At 39.6% G+C, this 21678-nt stretch overlaps 1 protein-coding gene across 1 annotated transcript in view; it reads right to left on the bottom strand.

Annotated features, from left to right (window-relative positions):
- Positions 1-1420: 1420 nt before the first annotated feature.
- Positions 1421-21678, bottom strand: part of LOC134623892 (uncharacterized) — an 82076-nt gene continuing 61818 nt past the window's right edge. The window contains exons 5-6 of the mRNA XM_063468901.1: positions 2165-2515; positions 1421-1926 (exon numbers count right to left, since the gene is read on the bottom strand). Of these exons, the coding sequence (XP_063324971.1) occupies positions 1745-1926; positions 2165-2515 (533 nt within the window). The 3' untranslated portion in view covers positions 1421-1744. The remainder of the gene's footprint in view (positions 1927-2164; positions 2516-21678) is intronic.

Genomic DNA, 21678 nt, shown 5'->3' with positions numbered 1-21678 from the left:
GCGGATGGCACAACACAGAAGAGCTACCTCGTCAGGCCAGGACTCTGCAGTCTATTCACACCTACAGGCCAGTGGACACTCTTTCAATGATGAGGATGTACACATCCTGGACAGGGAAGAATGCTGGTTTGAGCATGGAGTCAAGGAGGTGTGGAGATTCAGAAAATTATTTTATTGCTACCATATAACCGGCATTATTATGATTGCATTAATAACATGTTTTACAGCATTATTTTATTGGTAGTATTTCTTACAGGGTTCATATTGCAGTGAAGATGTCTTGTCATCACATTGATCTTTCTATTCACAGGTTTAGTTATGATCATTTAATACACATTGCATATCTGTGCTTGTTTGGAGTTGATGTTCCATCCAAGAGGGTTTTGAGCTTCACTGGTGAGAGTGTCCAGGTGATACATGTTGAGGGAAGATGAGAACATAGAAGGTTGATTGCATGCATGCTTACAATACACATAAATCTAGCAGCAGGCCTGAGCGAAGGCCCAAGTGTCTTCTGCTTCTCTTTGAGACCTGCTGCACTTTAGTTTACTTGGTGATTGATGACGAGGGTCAATAATTAGCCCTTAGAGACCCTGAAGCTTGAAGTTTATTACCTTAAAAGGCAAGTGTTATAGAAAAGAGAAGTTATATGTCTGTTTATAGCTATTAAAGATGTACAAGGTGTACCCTTGCCCAATGTATTTTTGACCTGTAATTGACGTACGTGGGGGTGTGATCCTCTATGCTATAAAATCAGCATTCAGTGTATTTTTGTCAGAAGACATATATATTTCTTCTCCTGTGTGTTAATAAACTCACTGTTTGATTGCACTTTTCTGGGGCCTCCGTGGTTTGTTTTTCTGCTCTGCATTTGATCGATTTCGCGACAGAGGCCATTTACGTGAAAAGGGAAAGACCATCTCTGAATCGAGGAGGGGGCCTAAGGGTACATCTTTCACCATCTTACAATGCTGTGATTGCAGCCATTCCCCAACTCTCTGTGAATGGTACTCATGGCCATTGATCAGTGGTCTTTGATCAGTGGGTTTTGGTCAGTGGTTCTTGATCAATGATCATGAGAATTTGCATAATTATGATTAAGGAACTGACCTCACAGCCCATTGTTCCTTCAGTGGGCTGGTTTCAGTCATTATGCAAATGTACTGTTTATAAGGCTTGGGGAAACCTGCAGTCAGCTGAGACTGAAGAAGTCACTTGGATGAGTGATGAAACGTTTCTCCCACAAAACGCTACGTCCAGATGAACAGAATCAACTTTTGGAGACTTATAAACAGTACATTTGCACAATAACTGAAACTAGCCCACTGATGAAACAATGCGCTGTGAGGTCAGTTCCTTGATCATTAACATGAAAACTGTCATGAACATTGAGCAACAACCACTGAAAAAGACCATCTAATTTTTGTGATTCAAATTCACAGAATAAGTTTATAAACAGCTGCTGAACCTGAAGCTACAAGAAAAAAAACACTCATTGATTGTTAGATTATGCCTCATAAATTCCTGTATGTTACAGTTTTAGTTTGTGTCAGTGAATCGCATGAACAGGCTTGATGGATAGTTGATCCTCCAGGTAAGTGAGTAGAGGATGAATAAACAGACAGCACAGACGCACACTGTTGGTCTGAGTCTGAACATAATCAGAGAAATGAGAAATAAAATCAAATTATGGATGTTTGAAGTCTACAGATGTCTGCTGGACATTTCTCTCTATCTGGAATGCTTATTTGAACAACATGTTCAAACATTTTTTTGCATTTTCTTTGTACTTCACAAAACCAACAGAAGCAGCAGCTACAAGAAGCAGACTAAGAACTATCAGTCCCACAGATCCATCCTCCTTCTCTTTGTCTTCCTTTCCTCCACCTTTGTTGACTTCATCCTTCTCTTGTCCTCCTGTCTGACCTGCAGGTGAGAAACAGGTGTGAGGTGTCAGCTGTCAGGTAGGTGATGAGTGAAGAACAGAACAGAATCCATTTCCTCTTCAAACTGCTGTCAGACATTATCTACTGCACTCTGATCACATCACTCAGACCAGCTGCTTTCTACAAAGTCTCATCAACAACATCTTTAGAAACAAACATCAACAACCAGGAAGCAGCTTCACCTCTGATCACACACACACTCAACTCTACTCACTCACCTGGAGAAGAAACACTCAGGTAGATGAAGCTGGCACCCACATTTGGGCTCTTCCTGCGGTTTGTTCCTCCTGTGATGACACGACACTCGTATGTTCCAGTATCATTAATCGTCACATCCTTCAGAATCAAAGACACGTCTCCATCCTTCATCTGTCTGTCCTGCAGATCCACCCGGTTCTTAAAAGATGGATGCTGGTCATCTAGATAGAACCGCTCATTGTGGTACAAAAGGACATTTTCATTTTGCTGTTCAGCTCTGCTCCACTCTAAAACTGTGATCTTGTTTTTGTTTGGAGCTCGACATGTCAGAGTGACATCCTGTCCAGATCCAGCTGTGATGTTTTTCTGGTCTGAAAGAGGAAACAACACAGAGCAGAGAGGTTAAAGTAATTGCAACAGCAGACAGTGAGACCACTGAGCTCTGCTAGAGTTGATGGACTCTGTTGAACTTAAATGTCCACTTTTTTGGCACAAAAGTGGATCTATTTTAATTCAGTTCAGTTCAATTCAATTTAATTTAATTTTATCTTATAGCACCAAATCCCAACAATAGTCACATCAAGTTGCTTTATCTTGTAAGGTAAATATCCTACAATAATACAGAGAAACCCCAACAATTAGATGACCCCCTATGAGCAAGCACCCGGCAAATGGGGGAAGGAAAACCTTATAGCCACTTTACTTTCATTATCAGTCAAAACATACACCAGCTGATGTATTGTAATAATACAGTAAACTAATATAATAGAATACATCTAAACATAAAAATATAAAATCTAAGATATACACATTATCGAAATACTGTATTTTAATTGTGTTTATAAATATAACAGTAAAAACTGTACAGGATCTTAGAAACAAATATATTGGAGCAAACAGAAATGCAGAAACTAAACATCATTCCAAATATTTCACTGTCCTAATACAGAGTGATTTAAAACAGCCCAGAAACAGAGCCTGTTTAAATCAAGAGGAAATCCTGTTTGATCTAAAACAAGTTTAATCTCACCTGCAGAGATGAGCAGGAGGCAGACAGACAGTAAAGTCCAGCCAAGAGACAGAGACACTACAGCAGACATTTCACACAGATGACCTAAGGATGGTGTGATTGTTTGAGAATAACAGAGATAAAAACCTGACAAGAATACAAGTTATCTAAGGAATTGAAAGTAAATGAGTTTCATCAGGTGTGGGTGTGACGGGTTGGGTGGGTGGATACCTTCAGCTGCTCATTCTGACTGGTTTCTGAGAAAGGTGGAGTCAGAGTGATGAGGATGATTCAGAGCTGAGCCCTGAGGTCTGAACCTCCTTCTCAGTGGAGTTTTATCCTTTATCGGGACATCAGCATTTCATTTCCATCACTAATTATTTTAAATGCTATTCATTTAATAATTCATTCTGATTAGAGTGCAATGATTGACTGGTTAAAAATCCAACTGAACAACTCTGTGACATTATTTTTTGGTCCAGCCAACGCTGCCAGGTTGCACCTCAGATGGTCCAGGATCTCAGTGATGCCTTGGTACATGTGTGGGAGGAGATCCCCCAGGATACCATCTTTTTTTAGCATGCTCTGATATCGTCAGGCAGACACGTGAGCCATATAAATCAACGAGTATCACCATGAGTTACTGCAAAATGGACTAACCTGCCGGATCATTTTCTTACTTTGATTTTTGGCATGTCTTTAAATTTAGCCCATTGTAGGGTGATCATTTTCATTTCCATCAAATTATGTGGCATCCTTTAATTCCTAACATGTTACCCAATCCATATCAGCATACCTATCCAGTATGATCTTTAATGTCTGATGTGTTTTTAAAGGTGCTCCTTTAATTGTTTTGAGCAGAATATTTCTAATCCTACCTTGATGACAGTATTTATTAATGCTTTTTTTTTTTTTTACTTTAAAGCTTGATATCAAGATTATATCTTACAGGAATCTAAAGAATGTCTAACTACCTGATTGTTGGACAGGCAGCAGTGTAATCAGATTAAATTTTATCTTTGGTGTTTTGTCATTTCAAAACTTCTTTTCTTTCTTTTTTTCCTATTTTATGTCATGTTGGCTTGTGAGGCAGATGAACATATAATGAGATCACTGTAACTGAAAAGCGCTGTTATCCTGCACATCATCCATGTTCTTAATCACACCTTGATTCTGTTCATGGTTTCATGATCTGAAAGAAATAATAAAAGTAATAAATATAATATATAATATAATATATTATATCAGGGGCGATTCTAGGATCAGAGCTTTGGGGGCACCCAGAGAGCTGCCCAGCCAGGCAAGATAAACTTTACTCGTCACGATGAGACGTCTTCCCTGTCTCCGTCAGTCCCTGCATCCTTAAATGTCTCCAGTTCTTCCAGAGTTCCCAGAATCCTATGCAGTTTTACCCCTGAATGATGTCACATTTTCAATCTCTATACATATCCAGTCATTCCATTCACACACATATTCACCAGTGTGAGAATGTGTGTGTGAATGGGTGGATCACGATCAGGAGTAGATTCCTGATCGATAAAACAGGAATCTTCACTGCAGAAATGAATCATGATGAAGAACCATCCACTTCACAGTGAGTTTGACACGTTGCCCTCTGGCTGTCACTTTAGAGTACCTGTGAAGTAGATCAAAAGACTCCAGGTTTCCTTTATCCCTTCCACAACCCATCTCCATAATGGCAAGTAACTGTCTTGTTGGTTTTTATTGTTGTTTTGTTTACTCGTATTGTTGCTCTTGCTGCTAAACACATTTCCCATTGAGGAGTATTGAACTGAGCTGAACTGAATTGAAGTGAACTGAACTGAATGTTGTCATGTTCTTCATGAAGACCCATTTTTTTCTTCATAGAAAGATGTTTAGGTCAAACAGAGAATTTTAATACTTCCCACAAAGGAAAACCCTGAAGATTGTAATTACAAAATTTTAACTTATGATTATATTGGTTGAGTTTTAACTGTTTGCAGACTAAATATGTCCTCTCCTAGATAGCACCAATCTGAACCACAAAAACCAAAGATGCAAACAATCTACACTAAATAGGTGTGCAGTGTGAACTATCTTCATGTATAGAGATTGAAAATGTGACGTCAATCTGGGGTAAAACCGCAAAGGATTCTGCGCACGCAGGCTTTCAATTGAAATCAGTTACACAGCGATAAAAAGAAACACAAAAAATGGCAAGAAGCTGTTGTATTATTAACTGCAATAGCCGATCGCATGACAGCCACGGGAAGCCAACGGGTAAAGAGAACAGTTGTTATCGGATTACGTCGTTGAAGAGAAATTGTTCAAGCCATGTTTCCAAAGTAACAAACTGGATTGCAGCCATTTAAAGACCAGATATAACGTCCCAGAGCACTCCAGCTCACATGTTAGTCTGCTACAAACATTTCCACAAAGGTAAGTGTTGTGTAGTAGTTAATCCGTCATTTTTCATAAGATAATTGTTGATATAGGTTACAAGCAAGTCTGGCGATGAACAGAAATTGTCGCACTATGCTCCTTTGTTTATTGTGCATAAATAGTGAATTGTCCTGACAGAATATTGTGTTTCGCTTCTGTTATTACCATTGTACATTGACAAAAACATATACTTTTATTCACAGGATTTATGAGGTCTCTCCTCAGTGTGGATAAACATGTGTTGTTTTAACTGTGCACCTGTTGCAAACAGTTTCCCACACTGATCACAGCATTAAACATCATTTCTAATGTGAATCCGTAGATGAATCTTTCGGTAGTATTTGTCACTGAACGTTTTCCCACAAAAGTCGCAGCTGTAGGCCTTAATTCCAGAGTGGGTAACTAGATGCCTCTGTAAGTTTCGACTTAGAGCAAAAGCCTTACCACACAAGCCACAGATGTACTCTTTAACTCCACTGTGGATGAGTTGGTGTTTTTTCAAGCATCCAGCCCGTCTAAAAGAATTTCCACACAAGTTGCAGCTGTATGGTTTTACTCCATTGTGGATGACATGATGTGATTTTAAGTCTTTAGGTTGAGTAAAAGTCTTTCCACACAAGTCGCAGCTGTATGCTTTAATGCCACTGTGGATGAGTCGGTGTCTTTGTAAGCCTACAGCGTGGGTAAAAGACTTTCCACACAACTCACAGCTGTAAGGTTTAACTCCACTGTGGATGAGTCGGTGTGTTTGTAAGTTTCCAGCCTGGGTAAAAGACTTTCCACACAACTCACAGCAGTAAGGTTTAAATCCACTGTGGATGAGTTGGTGTGTTTTCAAGCCTCCAGCCCGTGTAAAAGACTTTCCACACAAGTCACAGCTGTAAGGTTTAACTCCACTGTGGATGAGTTGGTGTTTCTTTAAGTCTCCAGCCTGGGTAAAAGACTTTCCACACAACTCACAGCTGTACGCTTTAACTCCACTGTGCAGGAGTTGGTGTCTTTTTAAGTTTTTTACCCAGGTAAAAGACCTTCCACACAAGTCACAGTTGTAAGGTTTAACTCCACTGTGGATGAGTTGGTGTGATTTTAGGCTGTCAGACCGGGTAAAATCCTTCCCACACTCATCACAGCTGTAAGGTTTAACTCCACTGTGGATGAGTTGGTGTCTTTTTAAGTCTGCCGCCTGGGTAAAATCCTTCCCACACTCATCACAGCTGTAGGTTTTCTCTCCCTTTCTTCTGTGAGGTTTGTCGGCCTCCTGAGAGCACTGACTTCTCGCTCCATGTTGGTCCTGTAGTGACAGAGATTGATTGATTTTTTGATTTGATTGATTGAATTGAATTTATTTCAGTCAACAACAACAACAGATTATAATTTTACATAAAAGTACTCAAACAGTAACCGAAAAAGGAATAGGCTGAAGCCTTTTGGCTTATACTTATCCTATCCCTTATCCCCATAGAAATAATCAAATCCTTAACCAAGAAAATAAATGGCATTGATAAATAAGTTGTATAACAGTTTGAAAAGAAATCAATGATAAATCAAGAAATTAAATCAACACACAAAAAAAAAAAATTAACAAACCAAATCTCTATAACCTTATATAGACCGTATAATACAACTTTGTAAAATCTTCCTGAAGAATAACAAAGAAAAGCACATCTTCAGTTCATCATTAAGTCCATTTCATAATTTCACTCCCAAAACTGACACACATCTATACTTAACATTGGTTCTCACTTTAGGTATTTCAAACTTATAAGACCCCCTCAAATCATATTTTCCATCTCTTAGTTGAAACATACTTAAAATACAAATTGGAACATTCTTTTTCATCACTCGATATATCATTTCTAAAAAGTTTTAGAATATATAATGTCCATGAATTTTAACATAGATGATCCTACAAAAAACTGGTTGGTGGACTCCCTATATCCAACTTTATTTATTATTCTAATAGCTCTTTTTTGCAATTTAAATATTGAATCCAAATATGTTTTGTATGTGTTCCCCCAGATTTCTGCACAATAGGTCATATAAGGCAAACAAAGGGAAGTATACAATAAATAAAGGCAGTTCTTATTCAAAAAATCTCTTGTTTTATAAAGAATAGAAAAAGACTTGGATAATTTCACATATTCTATGTGGGGCTTCCAACAAAGTTTATCATCAATAAGTACTCCTAAAAATTTTGTCACATATACTCTTTCAATTTCAGCATTATTTAAATTCAATTTTACTTTAATATTACTTTTACTACCTCCAAATAACATAAATTTTGTTTTACTTTCATTCAATGATAGCTTATTAAATACAAACCATCTATTTAACTTCATGAGTTCTGTTTCCACTGTTTTCAGTAATTTCTTTATGTCTTTTCCAGAGCAAAATAAGTTTGTATCATCAGCAAACATCACATATTTTAAAGTATCACTGGCTGTACAAATATCATTTATATAAAGTAAAAATAACTTAGGTCCCAAAACAGATCCTTGTGGAAATCCACAAGTTACTTTTCTAAGTTTAGATTTCATGTTATTAATACTCACATATTGGAACCTATTATTCAAGTAACTATTTAACCAAAATTGTACAACACCTCTTAAACCATACCTTTCACACTTCTGTAAAAGTAAAGAATGATCTATTGTATCAAAGGCTTTACGTAAATCAATGAACACACCTATTCCAAACTGTTTTTCATCCACAGCCATTGCAATATTTTCAATAAATTCCATCACAGCTAGAGATGTTGAGCGATTTCTTCTGAACCCATACTGATGATCATTCAATAAATCATATTTATCAATAAAAGAATCTAGTTTGTTTGCAAATAGTTTTTCAAGAATCTTTGAAAACTGAGGCAGTAAAGATACCGGTCTACAGTTTGACACAATCTGTTTATCACCAGTTTTATATAGTGGGGTCACTTTGGCAATTTTCATTTTATCTGGAAAAATTCCAGTTTGAAATGATTTGTTACAAATATATGTTAACGGTTGAAGGACACTATGAAGAACTTCTTTAATTAACGACATATCAAGGTCGTCACAGTCCATGGATTTTTTACTCTTGAATTTGCTCACCACTTCTAAAATGTCACTCTCACAGACTCCACCAAGAAACATTGAGTTACATTTACAAGAAGTAGAATCTACTTCATCATTTCCTCCTGGTACAGAAATCTCTTTTGCCAAGTTGGGACCTACATTAACAAAGTAATCATTAAATTCATTAACTATGCTCTCAATATTCTCAATCACTACATTACCTCTTTTTACAATATGTGTTGGAGAACATATATTATGTTGATTTTTTATTATCCTATTTAATACACTCCAGGTAGCCATCTTTTTGAAGCAGCTGTTCATAATATCTTTTCTTTTCATATCGCATAATAGATGTTAATTTATTTCGATATTTCTTATATTTGTCTTCATTTTCCTTTGTTCTATGTGTCAAAAAAAATCCTGTATAACCTATTTTTCTTTTTACAGGCTCTTTCCAGACCTTGTGTAAACCATGATTTTTTCTTTTTAGAATTTTCGGAAAACTTTTTAATTGGACAATGGCTGTCATAGATTGACAAAAATATATCCAAAAATGCATTATATGCATCATTAGTGTCTTCCACATAGAAAATTATGACTGGCAAAAAGTTTAAGTCTGTTTTAAAAGCCGCAATTTGTTCTGGTGTTTTTATTCTACCACTGTAATCAATTTGCTTTTCCTCTTGAAAATGAAGTTGACTGTTCATTTCAAGCACTGAAAAGACAGGCAAGTGATCACTTACATCTGTGACTAACAGTCCACTATGTATCTTGCCGTCTATCTTATTGACAAAAATATTGTCGATCAAAGTAGCACTATCCATCATTATTCTGCTCGGCTTTAGAATCAACGGATGGAATCCAAAACTAAACATTGTATCAATAAATTCTGAAGTCTTATTATGGTCGTTTGCCTTCAATAGATCAATATTAAAATCACCACAAAAAAAGGCACCTTCTCCTTGTGTTTTTCTAATATTACAGACATTTCTTTAGTAAACTGATCTATACAGGATGCAGGTGTACGATAAATGCAGCTAACTAATATGTTTTTAGATCTTTTAACCTGAATTTCAATGGTTAAACATTCCATCAAGTTATCAATCACAGCAGTCATATTGTTAACAACTTTACATTTAAGATACGAAATAACAAACATGGCAACACCTCCTCCTCTTCTATTCTTCCTATTTTGCCAAAACATTTCATAGCCCTCTAGTCCATCTTGCAGTTCTCTGTCATCATTCAACCATGTGTCTGAAATTGCTACCACTGCAAACTTATTTTGGAATTGATCAAGATACGCTTTGATTTTAGAAAAATTACTGTAAAGACTCCGACTGTTAAAGTGGATTAATGATGTCTAATGATGAGATACAAACAGAGGCAGTGAGTGAAATGCAGTCGTGGAACAAACTGAAACGCCCTCCATTAGTGGAATCAAACATGTCAACAAACACATTGTTGGTGTGTTTCCACCACCTTCTGGTCATAGTGTCACATTACAATGATGTGCAATAAGAGTTGTACTGAAACTGACATTATTGAAGAAATACTGATAAGTGGAGAAAATCTTTTACTTCATAATTTTTTTGAGTTCAACTGTTGATATTGTTATTTCAATGTATTCTAAAAATATGATCTTTGTATTTTCTTCTAACTTCCTTGGTTTTTGGTTGTGAATGTAGATTCTGTATATATGGATGAGACAAGATGGAAAAGATAAAGCTGCTGTTAATGTGTTTTTAAAAACCAACCAGCTGTACACACAGTTTCAATAACAGTGTAACTGTGATATTTTTCTCACATTCTGTGTTGAAGTCATTGTTTCCTCTGTAGTGGCTGAGCTGAGTCCAAATGGCTGAAATTGTTCCTCTGTTGCTCCACCAGACTCTTCTGCTGTTACTCAGCTGGGACACAAAAAGTATATAGACATATAGAGCAAATAAACATTACTGCACTCCTAGTGACGACAATACATATGAAGTTTCAAGGTGAAACCCCAGAAGCAACTACAAAAGGAAAGTCATCAGTTGCTTACAAGAACTTGAAAGGGAAAAAGCCACTGACTGTCCTGTATGTCACCGCCTTTACCCAGTGGATATGACACCCTGTATATATGGACTTCCATAAATCCACAAAGGAGTCCCGCTCAGAACCATCGGTAGCAGTATAAACTCAGCCAACTACAACATTTCCAAGCATGTTTTTAAAAAACATTTCAAAAATCACTTTGTTAATGTGGAATTCAAAAAGTATTTCACAAATGGAGAATTTATTCTACAATTCATTATTTAAGCACAGAATTCTTTATTTCGATGTTCGTGGCTCTTGTGGTCCTCCATATGGGACTAGCAAAAATCATAGAGGAAGTGGCACACATCATGAGGGGGTACCTGTTGATGGTGTTAACAACACCTTTACATCCACTTGGTGAACTCGCAAACGCTTAGGATTTAGCTGTACATGACTTTAGATCTTCTGAAACAAGAAGGACATATTGATTTGCTCTCCTGATATTTAGACTGTTTGGTCTGTTTGCAGCATCCTGCCATTCGATTGCATTCATCTCTAACTATGAGGAACCTTCATGTTAACTTTTATCGAGTGGAAAAGTATTAGCGTTTATCCTCCAGCTTCACTGTTTATGTTATGCTAACATAGCTGTGTCGCTAGCGGTCACGTAGCACATCATTATATACCAGCTAGCCCAACTTCAGTAACCTTACAAACGTCACTGCTGTTTAGTTTCCTGTCTTCATTTATGTTGGAAGTGATAGCAGAGCTGTATGTTTGAAGTTTTTCAGAAATCTCTCAGTCAGAACAGGCTATATTGTATTTAGATAGAAGCTAGGGAGCATGCTTAGGTAACTGGCCAAACTAGCGAGCTAACTTCCACTAACTTCCTAACTTCTAACTCTGTTAAATGTAATAAATTCTGTTTTCATGGATGCCTGGATGTTAAATGTTAAACTTCACAGTTACACCTGATAAAGCAGCAAACCAATTCTGGTTCATCCGTTTCACTGAAAGATCCCCTTTCTCCCTTCTCATTCTCCGTTACCGCCATGCTTTTTCGGCCATGTGCGCACGCGCGTTTTACACATAAGCTGTGTCCCAAAACGTCGGCTGCATCCTTCGGAGGACCTGGGCTTCGCGGTATACGTGAGCCGGGTCCTCCACAGACCAAGAAGGCCGGAAGAGCGAGGTTGTGAAATGGGACGGTCTAGCCTTCAGATTTGCGTCACCGCTGTGGTGGAGTTTAATAAACTCGGCCGTCTGCTCCTTGCTATCTAAAATATAACAGGCATAAATTCTCAACCGGCTCACACTTCTGTTTAATCAGTTTTCTGTTTAACGTTTATTCAGCTGTGTGAAAATCCCGGAGGAACCCACCCGATGGATTAATAAAGTTTTATTTAATCTAATAATCTAATAACTTTGATCTCAGCCAAACCGATTTACTCCGGAACAAATAAAACACCGAAAAAGGCAAACAATTACATTTTTATGTTATCCGATTGACTTATATATCATGTTTAACCTGAGTAGCGAAAGAGCGAGGGTCTGAAAACGATGAAGCCGGGAGTCCGCTGCTCGCGCCGGCTGGAGTGACCATTGAACCCCCCGGCTTGCTATCGAGCGGGTGGGTAACAGACGTCTCCGAAAACGTCGGCACAGTTTTGCAAATATACGATGTCTTGATAAACCAAGCAGATATTTGTAATTTACACAGCAACTTTCTCGCCTGAAAATATGTTAAAAGTTTATTTTGCGACCCAGAAAGATTAATAAGACTAATTTTAAAAAACTTAGTAGCGGCCGCCATTGTTGGCAGCTGAAATTTGGCTGGGCCGCGCTATGAATTCTGGGATATGGTGGGCCGCCAAGGACACACCGGACCCATCCTTCAAATTCGGGTAAATGAAGGACGCATTTGTTGGCCGCATTTGAAGGAGTCGACGAATTGGGACAGCCTTCGTCGCCTGGCTGTGACGTAATCGGCCTTCAACTGCGGCCTCCGGAGGATGCAGCCGACGTTTTGGGACACAGCTATAGAGGGCGTTTATCAATATGCGTACTTGTGCGTACTTGCGTTCTCGTGATACGTCATCAGTCAGAGACCAAGTACTGTTCCAATTCAAAGTACGCATCACGCCGAGAACGCGAAAAAGTCCCGGATGTGTTCTCGATCCGCCCGTTTTATCGAGCATGCATCGGTGTAGACTTGGGACAGCTAAATATCCCAGAATGCATTTCGTCTAAAACTCAACAGCAGACTCCCGGCACATCGTTTCCAACCCCCCCCCCCAAACCGCTCGCGGACTTCTCACTACTCAGGTTAAAGAAACTCCAGCAGCTGTCTATAGTATTGAGTGTCCACTAGAATAGAAATAAAAGCGTTCTAACATCTCACCTGCTTGTTTTTATTAAGGTATGTACACGTATGTACATGTACATGTATACATTTTATTAATAGAGGTTTCACTACTGAGGTTAAAAATGATATATAAGTCACTTAGATCACTTCTAAATGTTAATGTTTGGTTTATTTCAGTGTTTTATTTGTTCCTGAGTAAACCGGTTTGGCTGTGATTAAAGTTAAGCTTCATAACATGTTACTCACAGTTAAATTAAGAGGGGACGGCAGTAAAAACTCCGGACCTGTGACATCATCACGTACGCTGGTGTTCCGACTGTACAAATCACGAGTCCGTGCTCGCGTACTTGAGAATTGAGAAACTGCCCACGAGTCCGTGCTCGCGTTCTCGGCGGGTACGTACTCCCGTGCGTTCTCGGCGGGTACGTACTCACCGAGAACGCGAGTACGTACTCGCGTACTTGGGCATTGATAAACGGCCATTCTATCGCGATATTTGATTTTCTTATGTTGCCTAACATTGTACCGCTATTAAAGTAAACGGTATAATATGTTTGGCCCTAGTCCTTACTCCACTCTGCATGCTCGTATGGGTCTGACCCTTTCACTCTTTTGATTTTTCCTCATACTTTTTTTTTAATGCCTTTTCGTCAAGTCTGTCTTTGTACAGACCTGCCGTGTTCACAGTCGTTTTGTACAGAATTGTTTTTGGGCCAAATAAAATGAAAGTAGGGATTAAACTACAGAATTAATGCCCTACCTGGCATTAACAGGGAAAGGGAAATTCTAACAACAGCTGATCAAGCTTAAACGTGCTGCTATTGTTTCATGCGACCTCCGCTGGTTTCCTCTTTCTGGCGCAGAGAGAAAAGCCGATCAGCTGATCACTGATCAGTTTCATGACTGAATTAGCAACTTTGTAGCTGAAGTAGTACGCGACAAACCGCGTTCCTTTTCACCTCAACTTTAGTTCGACTTCCTCGGATGTAACAGGCCAATCCACCACCATTAATTTATACCGTAAAAAGAGAAAAGAAATGAAACCCCATCATCATATAAAAACGATGGCCAGTCCAGCCCTGCCCGTGATGCCGCCGATGATGGTCTGTCAATCTCTTTATGTATTCTTCCCCCTAAAAACCGCCGTATTATAATTTTGCAAGCAATCACAAACTCTACAGTCTGTCTAACTCCAATGTCTACCAAACAATCTATTATTCTTAACAGAGGTAAGATCAACATAAACTGAACCCACATTAAAGTTAGCTCGGTGCTTACCTTTAGATGAGCCCACAAACCGAGAGAAACTCCGTGATGAAGCTGGAAGTCTTAAGAAACAGATCAGGGAGCAGAGACCCACGTGGTTCACGCTGATCTGAGCTACAATCCAGGAGACAAGGGTGTGCAGATCGATGCAGATATTGATCCCAACGTTGGTAGTGGTATATGTTCCCGTACGTTTACTACTTTACTCCCGTTTCATGAAAAAGCAGCTCTCTCTGCTCGACTCCTCTCCTGCACACACACTTTGCTCCGCCCCCTTTTACCCGGCTCCGCTGTGATTTGTTGCTGTAAGGTCACGTGACTCAGCTGCACAACGTAGCTATGTGGGGTGTTATTTCAAAATTAGGACCCATCTCCTTCTCCCAAACTCTTTTCCGTGGCCTCGAAGTAAACGTCATAGTGGGAAGGAGGATTGCTGAGGACTCAGGAAAAGAGAGGATCAGTGCTGACAATTGGAACAGCCTTACACTCGTCTCTCTGTAATAAAGTGACACCGGATGTCCGCCTGTTGAAACTACATTGTGCAGAAGATCGACTACAAAACAAACATCTTACTTCGTCACAATGTGTTTTAACCCTGTTGTTTTATGGAAGTCATATAAACGAGAACAAAATATCCCTTTATTACAACGTTTAGGGATGCACCGATACCACTTTTTTGGAAACGAGTACAGAAGCTGCATGTTGCATATAATGATGCGATGAGAATCCTTTCCAGGATACCTAGAAGTGGTAGCGCCAGCCAGATGTTTGTAGCTGTGGGTGTTTGGACTTTTAAAGCACTTTTAAGAAAGTTAATGTTCAATTTTAGAGAACGACTGGATGGTTTGAGTAACAGTATAATTTTAGCACTTACAGATCCGACAGTGAGTGGTTCCCGTTACTCATCCAGTCTGAGAAAGCACTGGTTGAAGTGTTTGTGTATTTATTGATTTATTTTAAGTAATTGTGTTTTATGTATATTATGGTTTTATATTTTTACAAATGCTTTATATACTTATTTATATACACATATATATATATATATTTAAGGTTTATACCTTGTGTGTGTGTGTGTGGGGGGGGGGGGGGGGGGGTTGTGAGTGTTTCCGTCTTGTTTTTATGGACATGAAGTCTGCCAATAAAGATTGAATTGAATTGAAAATTGAATTGAGTACTTGCATTTCAGTACTCGCCGATACCGATACAGAGTACTTAATAAAAACATGATTTAAATTTACAGGTAACAGCTTTAGTCCTATAATTTAAAAAAAAAAAAAAAACAAGAGACTGGTTTGGAATTAAGAACATTTATTTAAAATGAAAAGCATGTTGTATGCAACATATTGCAGAATAAATAATTATGAAAAAAAATTTAAACAGTTACAGTGCAACTCAAGTATTTTTTTCAGTTTATTGAAAACTCTGCTGCTTTGAACAACACAAGGGGCATTAATAAACATCTTTGCTATTTAGTGCACAATATTTGAATAAACTAACATCCACCAACATAGAACTGTGGCAGTCAGTGCAACTGAGGTAGGTGTTAACATCAAGTCTAAGACGACTCACTTAATGGAGAGAAAAAGTGAGTGGCAGCTTTTTTTTTAAAGAAAAGTAGCTTTTCTGCATTATCAGCAGTCAGACTGTTTCTGTTTTCATCTATAATGTGTGACACCGAGCTAAAAAGCCTTTCACTTTCCACACTGCTACATGGGGCTGAGAGGTATTTACAGGCTATTTTAGCCAAAGTGGGGAACCTGATTTTGTTGACACCCCAGTACTTCAGAGGACTGTCTTCATGAGGGCTTGGGGCCTCTCCGAGGTATGTGTCGAGCTCAATGGCAGCACCTGCTGCCAGCGGCTGTGCTGCCTGGGGCTGCTCCTTAGCGATTTCGTCAACTACAGTGTCCAGACTGCAGCTAGTGCTGGCCTGGGCCTTGAGGAACAGTTTAGCAGGAGGTTCTGCAGCTTCTGCCCGACTCCCCTCTGCCTCAGCTCTGGACATCATCTGCAGCTCCTGCTTCAGGTGCAGCTTGGCCTCTGGAGCAGTGTTGTTGGAGAAGAAGCGATCTTTATACCTGCACAAAATTCATAAATGTAGTAATATGTGGAAAAAATAGGACTGATTTTAGTTTCCCCTAAACCACTGTGACAAATGCCAGCCATTTGACTTTCTGGTAGTAATAAGGGAAATGTATTTCATATTATATATATTGCGGACCCAACCGGGGGCAACCAGGCCACCAGGCCAGTAACCAACGTCCACCAGTACAGACCCTCCCCCATCTCCGCTGTACGCAGCCACAAGGAAAACACCATCTAGGAGCCATCAGAGCCCCTAACCAGGTCATGGCCACATCCCCTGGGTTAGGCCCTCCAGGGAAAACGTCCCTAGGGACTCCCCAGATGCCCTAAGGCCGTCCCTACCCCCATATCAACCACAATAGGCAGGACCAAACCATGACCCCCCACCCCCACTAGGTGATAAAGCCGATCAAAGGCGCCCAAAGGGATGCTTTCATTCTTGACGCCGTGGTCTATTTCTCTGTTTAGAAGTCTCACTAACACAGTCACAGCTGGGATGACATCAGAGGCTAGTGCGTCATAGCTCCTCACTTTTTTAGTTAGTTCCTCAAAGGGGGCGAGGATGGCAACAGTCGTCTCCATAAGAGCCCATTGGTGAGCGGTGAGATAGTCAGGGAGTTCATGTTCGGACACATACCAAAGCGAGTGCTGGGGGTAGCACTCGCTTTTGCTCAATGAGGGACTGGAGCATGTAATACGTGCTGTTCCTGCGCGTCTGTACGTCCTGCTGCAGTCTCTTTATTGGCTGGTTGAGCTGTCCCTAATAAATGTCCTCAAGGCGGGAGTGGGCTAAGGTGGAATGTTTAAAATGCCCAACTATTTTCCGTCCCACTGCTATAGCATCAGCTATGCTCCTCTGTGCTAATAAGCGTGGGTAAACTCTTTGTACTCGTTGTCGTGTTGGGATTTTAGGTGCTTGATCAAATTACTTGTGTTAAATGCACTACCTTTTGAGCCTCCTCTGGACATTTTCGCTGAGCACAATTTGCAGTCCGCCTTTGTTTTTGCGTCAGATTTACTAACATCTACAAAAGAGAATAGACTGTATAGACAAAGATTGCGTTCAGTGGCGAAGCAGCGGTACTTGCAGAAAATAACGTGCATTGGAAATGTGGACCCTTATGAAATACGGCCGTGGAGTAGAAACCGTGAAGACCAACCACTATTGATGTAGCCTGACATATTTTCGTACCTTGTCTGTGGAGTCAGCGCGTACAAGTCGTCATTCAAACTAAATTCATTGAAATTACAGTGAGAACATGTGGAGGTTGTTAGAGAGATAGAGAGATGACATAGTGAGTTCAGTGCATTGATGAGACCTTGTCCTGAAGGATTTAGTTATTCTTTATGGTTAAAGAAATTGCAATAATTTATTCATATTTATTATAAATAATTATAATTATACATCTTGCTTCCATGTTTGTATCCTGTGTCACTAAAAATACATTTTATTTTAGTTTTATATATTGATTAATGACCTGCAGAATCTCCTTATCATATTAAGTGATTCATTATTGTCACTTTATGCTTTCTCCATCTTAAAAGTGATTACATCCTTGCATTACATACTTTAGGTTCATTTTCTGCAGGCAGGTTTCTGAAAGATAACAGGCAGATTTAGAATATAACATGCAGCGTTCTATAGATGGACACATAAAGAAATGAAAAATTACATGTATGTGCTAACTTTCTAAACACTTTGTTACATTTATGATAAAGTAGATAAAACACATTTATGTCGGCCTTGGCTCATTTCTTGTCTTTAAATTAACTTTGTGTATGTTTCAGGTGCTGCACTCTCAAAGACTGAATGAACCAGCATTGCAGCCATGGGTCACTGTGAACATCACAGGGAAGGTTGAAGCCGCCCACTGCACCTGGATGGCCGGAGTCGCGGAGACCTGCAGCCATGTCGCTGCTCTTCTGTTGTAGAAGAATGTAGAAGCAACAGTGCGGATCTGTGGCACAAGGACTGTTACAGATGAACTTGCATACTAGGTTTTGCTGGGTAATATGACCAAGATACAGCCAGAAAGGTATTGTTATTGAAAGGTAAAAGGAGCCGTCCTCAAAAAAGAAAAATCCCATCTGCTACTGTGGAGGAGTTGTCACCGCTATTGGATACTTTGCTGGAACACAGTAAAGCTCTGGGTCGTGGGAATGACCCATAATGTTTTATCTAGGGTCTAGATTTATGCCTGAAGTGCACTGCCATGTAAATAATTTCCATTTACTGAATATGTACTGACTGAGTACCACTGTTCAAAAATTTAATAAAGAAACAAAAAAACTTAAAACCACTTTGTAGAACATCACATGAGTTACAATGTAGAATCCATGACATTTATAATTTTACAAATGACAAAATGTTTACACAAAATCATGACAACGTTTACATGATATCACCCACTACTAACATTCTTTTATTTACTGTATCTTTTGAAAAAACACCGCTATTTATACAGCACAGTGCGCCCCAGGGTGGCTGTGGCTACAATGTAGCTTGCCATCACCAGTGTGTGGATGTGTGTGAATGGGTGGATAACTGGATGTGTAAAGCGCTTTGGGGTCCTTAGAGACTAGTAAAGCGCTATACAAATACAGGCCATTTACCATTTACAAGACTTAAGAATATTTAACAGGAGCAAGTTTCATTTTTCCTGGTTTTACTACAACACTGTTCACCAAACACAGCAAACCTTCACCATCTTATCCTGAAGGGTCACCTCTTCACCCTCACATAGAAGAAGTAATCTGATTGGTGGTATGTTTGAAGCAGGTCCCTTGTGTAGCGCTGGAACCCAGTCACAATGTTTTATCCATTTCATAGGCTGGTTTGCAGCAATAATGCCAAATAATTAGCAACTCTATAAATAGAAGGTAGTTCTGTAAAATCCCTCAGTAGGATGTTTGTTGTAATTTGCTATGACCTCAGAGCACATCGAAAATAAAACTAATAGGCTACAAAGAGTGATGTGAACTTACCGGAATGGAAATGTCTGGAGCACACCAACAGATATCTGGGGATGGAAGAGAACTGGATATCAGCTCGTCTCACAGCTGCTATCCAGGCTAGACGCCTTCGTTTGGTAACATCCGATACATAAGCTCCTTCAAGTTGCTTCCAGGTTGGGAAAGCATAAAAAGACAACCCAAGCTTATTCCCATGCCGGTCGTAAGATTGAACATTGCAGCCGACCACACAGCAAGTATGAACCATGGCTGTGCCTTCGCTCCTTTGTCACTTGCAATTTGTTTTGACCCCCAAAATGGCAGATCGGGCCAAAATCCTTTCCACGTCCACCCCCGTGACATCACGCTCCAAAGCCCTATATTGGTATGATCTGAGCTCAGACACTAAGCGACTGAGCGAGGGGGGGAGCTGGTGCCTGCGAGTGCGCTGTTGGAGAAACGGAGCCAGGCAGACAGAGAACTGAAGTTTGACCAGGTACCAAAGCAAATCATTCGTACTGTACAAATAATGTAAATATGACGGTGTATCACAAACTGTTTGGAGGCTGGAGGCTATGATCAGCAAGAATACTGTTAACATCGAGACCATAATCTTGGAAGTAGAATCTTTGAAGAATGTCACCCAAACAGTTAAATCTACTTGTGAAAACAACATCAGCAGATTGTCTCAAGTAGAACTGAAGGTCAACGAAGTTGAACGATACCATCGGAGATGGAATCTCAGGCTCTCAGGTGTCCCTGAGCAAAAGCAAGAAGACATCACCAGAAAAGTACTTGACATCTGCTGCACTGTTGCCGGAGAAACAAGTGCAGGATTCAAACACAGCATTGATGTAGTTCATCCCCTGGGCCGCTACAGCAAAACTCAGAAGAAACCAAGGCTGGTTATTATTTGATTTGTGACAAGATCAGCTCGCGACCTGATCTGGAGGAAAGCTAAAAACTGCTCCTTTCTGAAAGAAAATTACATGAGGTTCATTGAAGATCTGTCCTCTGCCGACAAAGTGACTCGAGAGAAGCTTTAGCCGCTTATTGATGCAGCAAGAAAAGAAGGAAAAGGAGCTCACTTTGCCGGGGTCCGTGTGATCATTGAAGGGAAAGAGGTGCACCCAACGCTCACTTAGCCTGAGGATCAAGCTGCACCTGCGTTGATGGAGGTTTCATGCCCTCCTTGAAGTATAAAGTTACAGATGTCAAAGGAGTTATTTATAATTTTGAGGTTCAGGATAAACGTTAATACCAGTTGTATGTTAACTAAGGGAAGTAAACTGTTCATTATTTTGTGTTAAAGCCGCACTGTCTAATCACTTTGTTCTCTCAATGTCAGGGGTTTAAGAGACACTGTCAAGAGAAAAGCTTTGTTTTTGTTTGCAAATCAACAGAATACTGACTTTGTTTGTTTTTTTCTAGAATCACACTCTGTTATTAAGGATACTGCTTTTTGGAAAAACACAGTGGGGCAAGGACCTATGGTTCTCAAATGGATCAGAACATTATGCACTCTGAAATGGACTCAGAAGGACCCTATGTGTTAATGATTGTCAACATTGATGGTACACTTCTTCTTCTTGCCAATGTGTATGGTTTTAATTCTAAGTCTCACAATGACTTCTCATTGGATGCCCTTGAAACACGCTTTTTGTTCTGGTTATCCAAATACCCTAATCTCCTGTTATTAGTTGGAGGCGATTTTAACATTGCTCTAGATTCTTCACTAGACAGATGGCCACCTAGTTCAAATAACTCTGTCCTGTTGTTTAAATACATTTATGTTAAAAGTTCATTTAATAGACATTTGGAGAATTAAAAACCCTAAATCCAGACTATTTACATGGAGTAACAAATCCAACTCTTCTAAATCCCGTATTGACTTCTGTTTAATATCTGATAGCTTAAATAGGAATAATGTTATAACCAATATAATGCCAACTCCACTCACGGACCATAAATCGGTATCACTTCAGGTCTTTTTCAATACTAATGCTGCCTAAATTTGACCCTAACCCATTTCTGCGGTTATAGAGTCACTCTCTCAACTTACTCGGCGTTGCTTAGCGTGTAATATCAGCCTCGAATCCCGCCGATCGCCATTCATCAAGGAGAGAAAACAGACAGCTAATCCACCGGCCCGATGACAAATTCTCACGTCTCGGGACTTTATTACAGGAACTTCTATAAGTCCGGGCTGACGTCAGTCTTTCAGCATGTCTCTTCTCCCCTCTGTGAATGTCAACTCCAGGGATCCAGCATCGAAGGACCAATTAATGATAGGTTTGTAGCTTAAACCTATTCGCTGGAACGTTGAAGGCAATATAATTACACAGCAAAAGCAAGACACGAGTA

This window comes from Pelmatolapia mariae, linkage group LG3_W (genome assembly GCF_036321145.2).
Source record: "Pelmatolapia mariae isolate MD_Pm_ZW linkage group LG3_W, Pm_UMD_F_2, whole genome shotgun sequence".
In the NCBI taxonomy this organism is placed as follows: Eukaryota; Metazoa; Chordata; class Actinopteri; order Cichliformes; family Cichlidae; genus Pelmatolapia; species Pelmatolapia mariae.
Note: the sequence above shows the minus strand (reverse complement) of the source record. Positions and strands in the feature narration are given on the sequence as shown.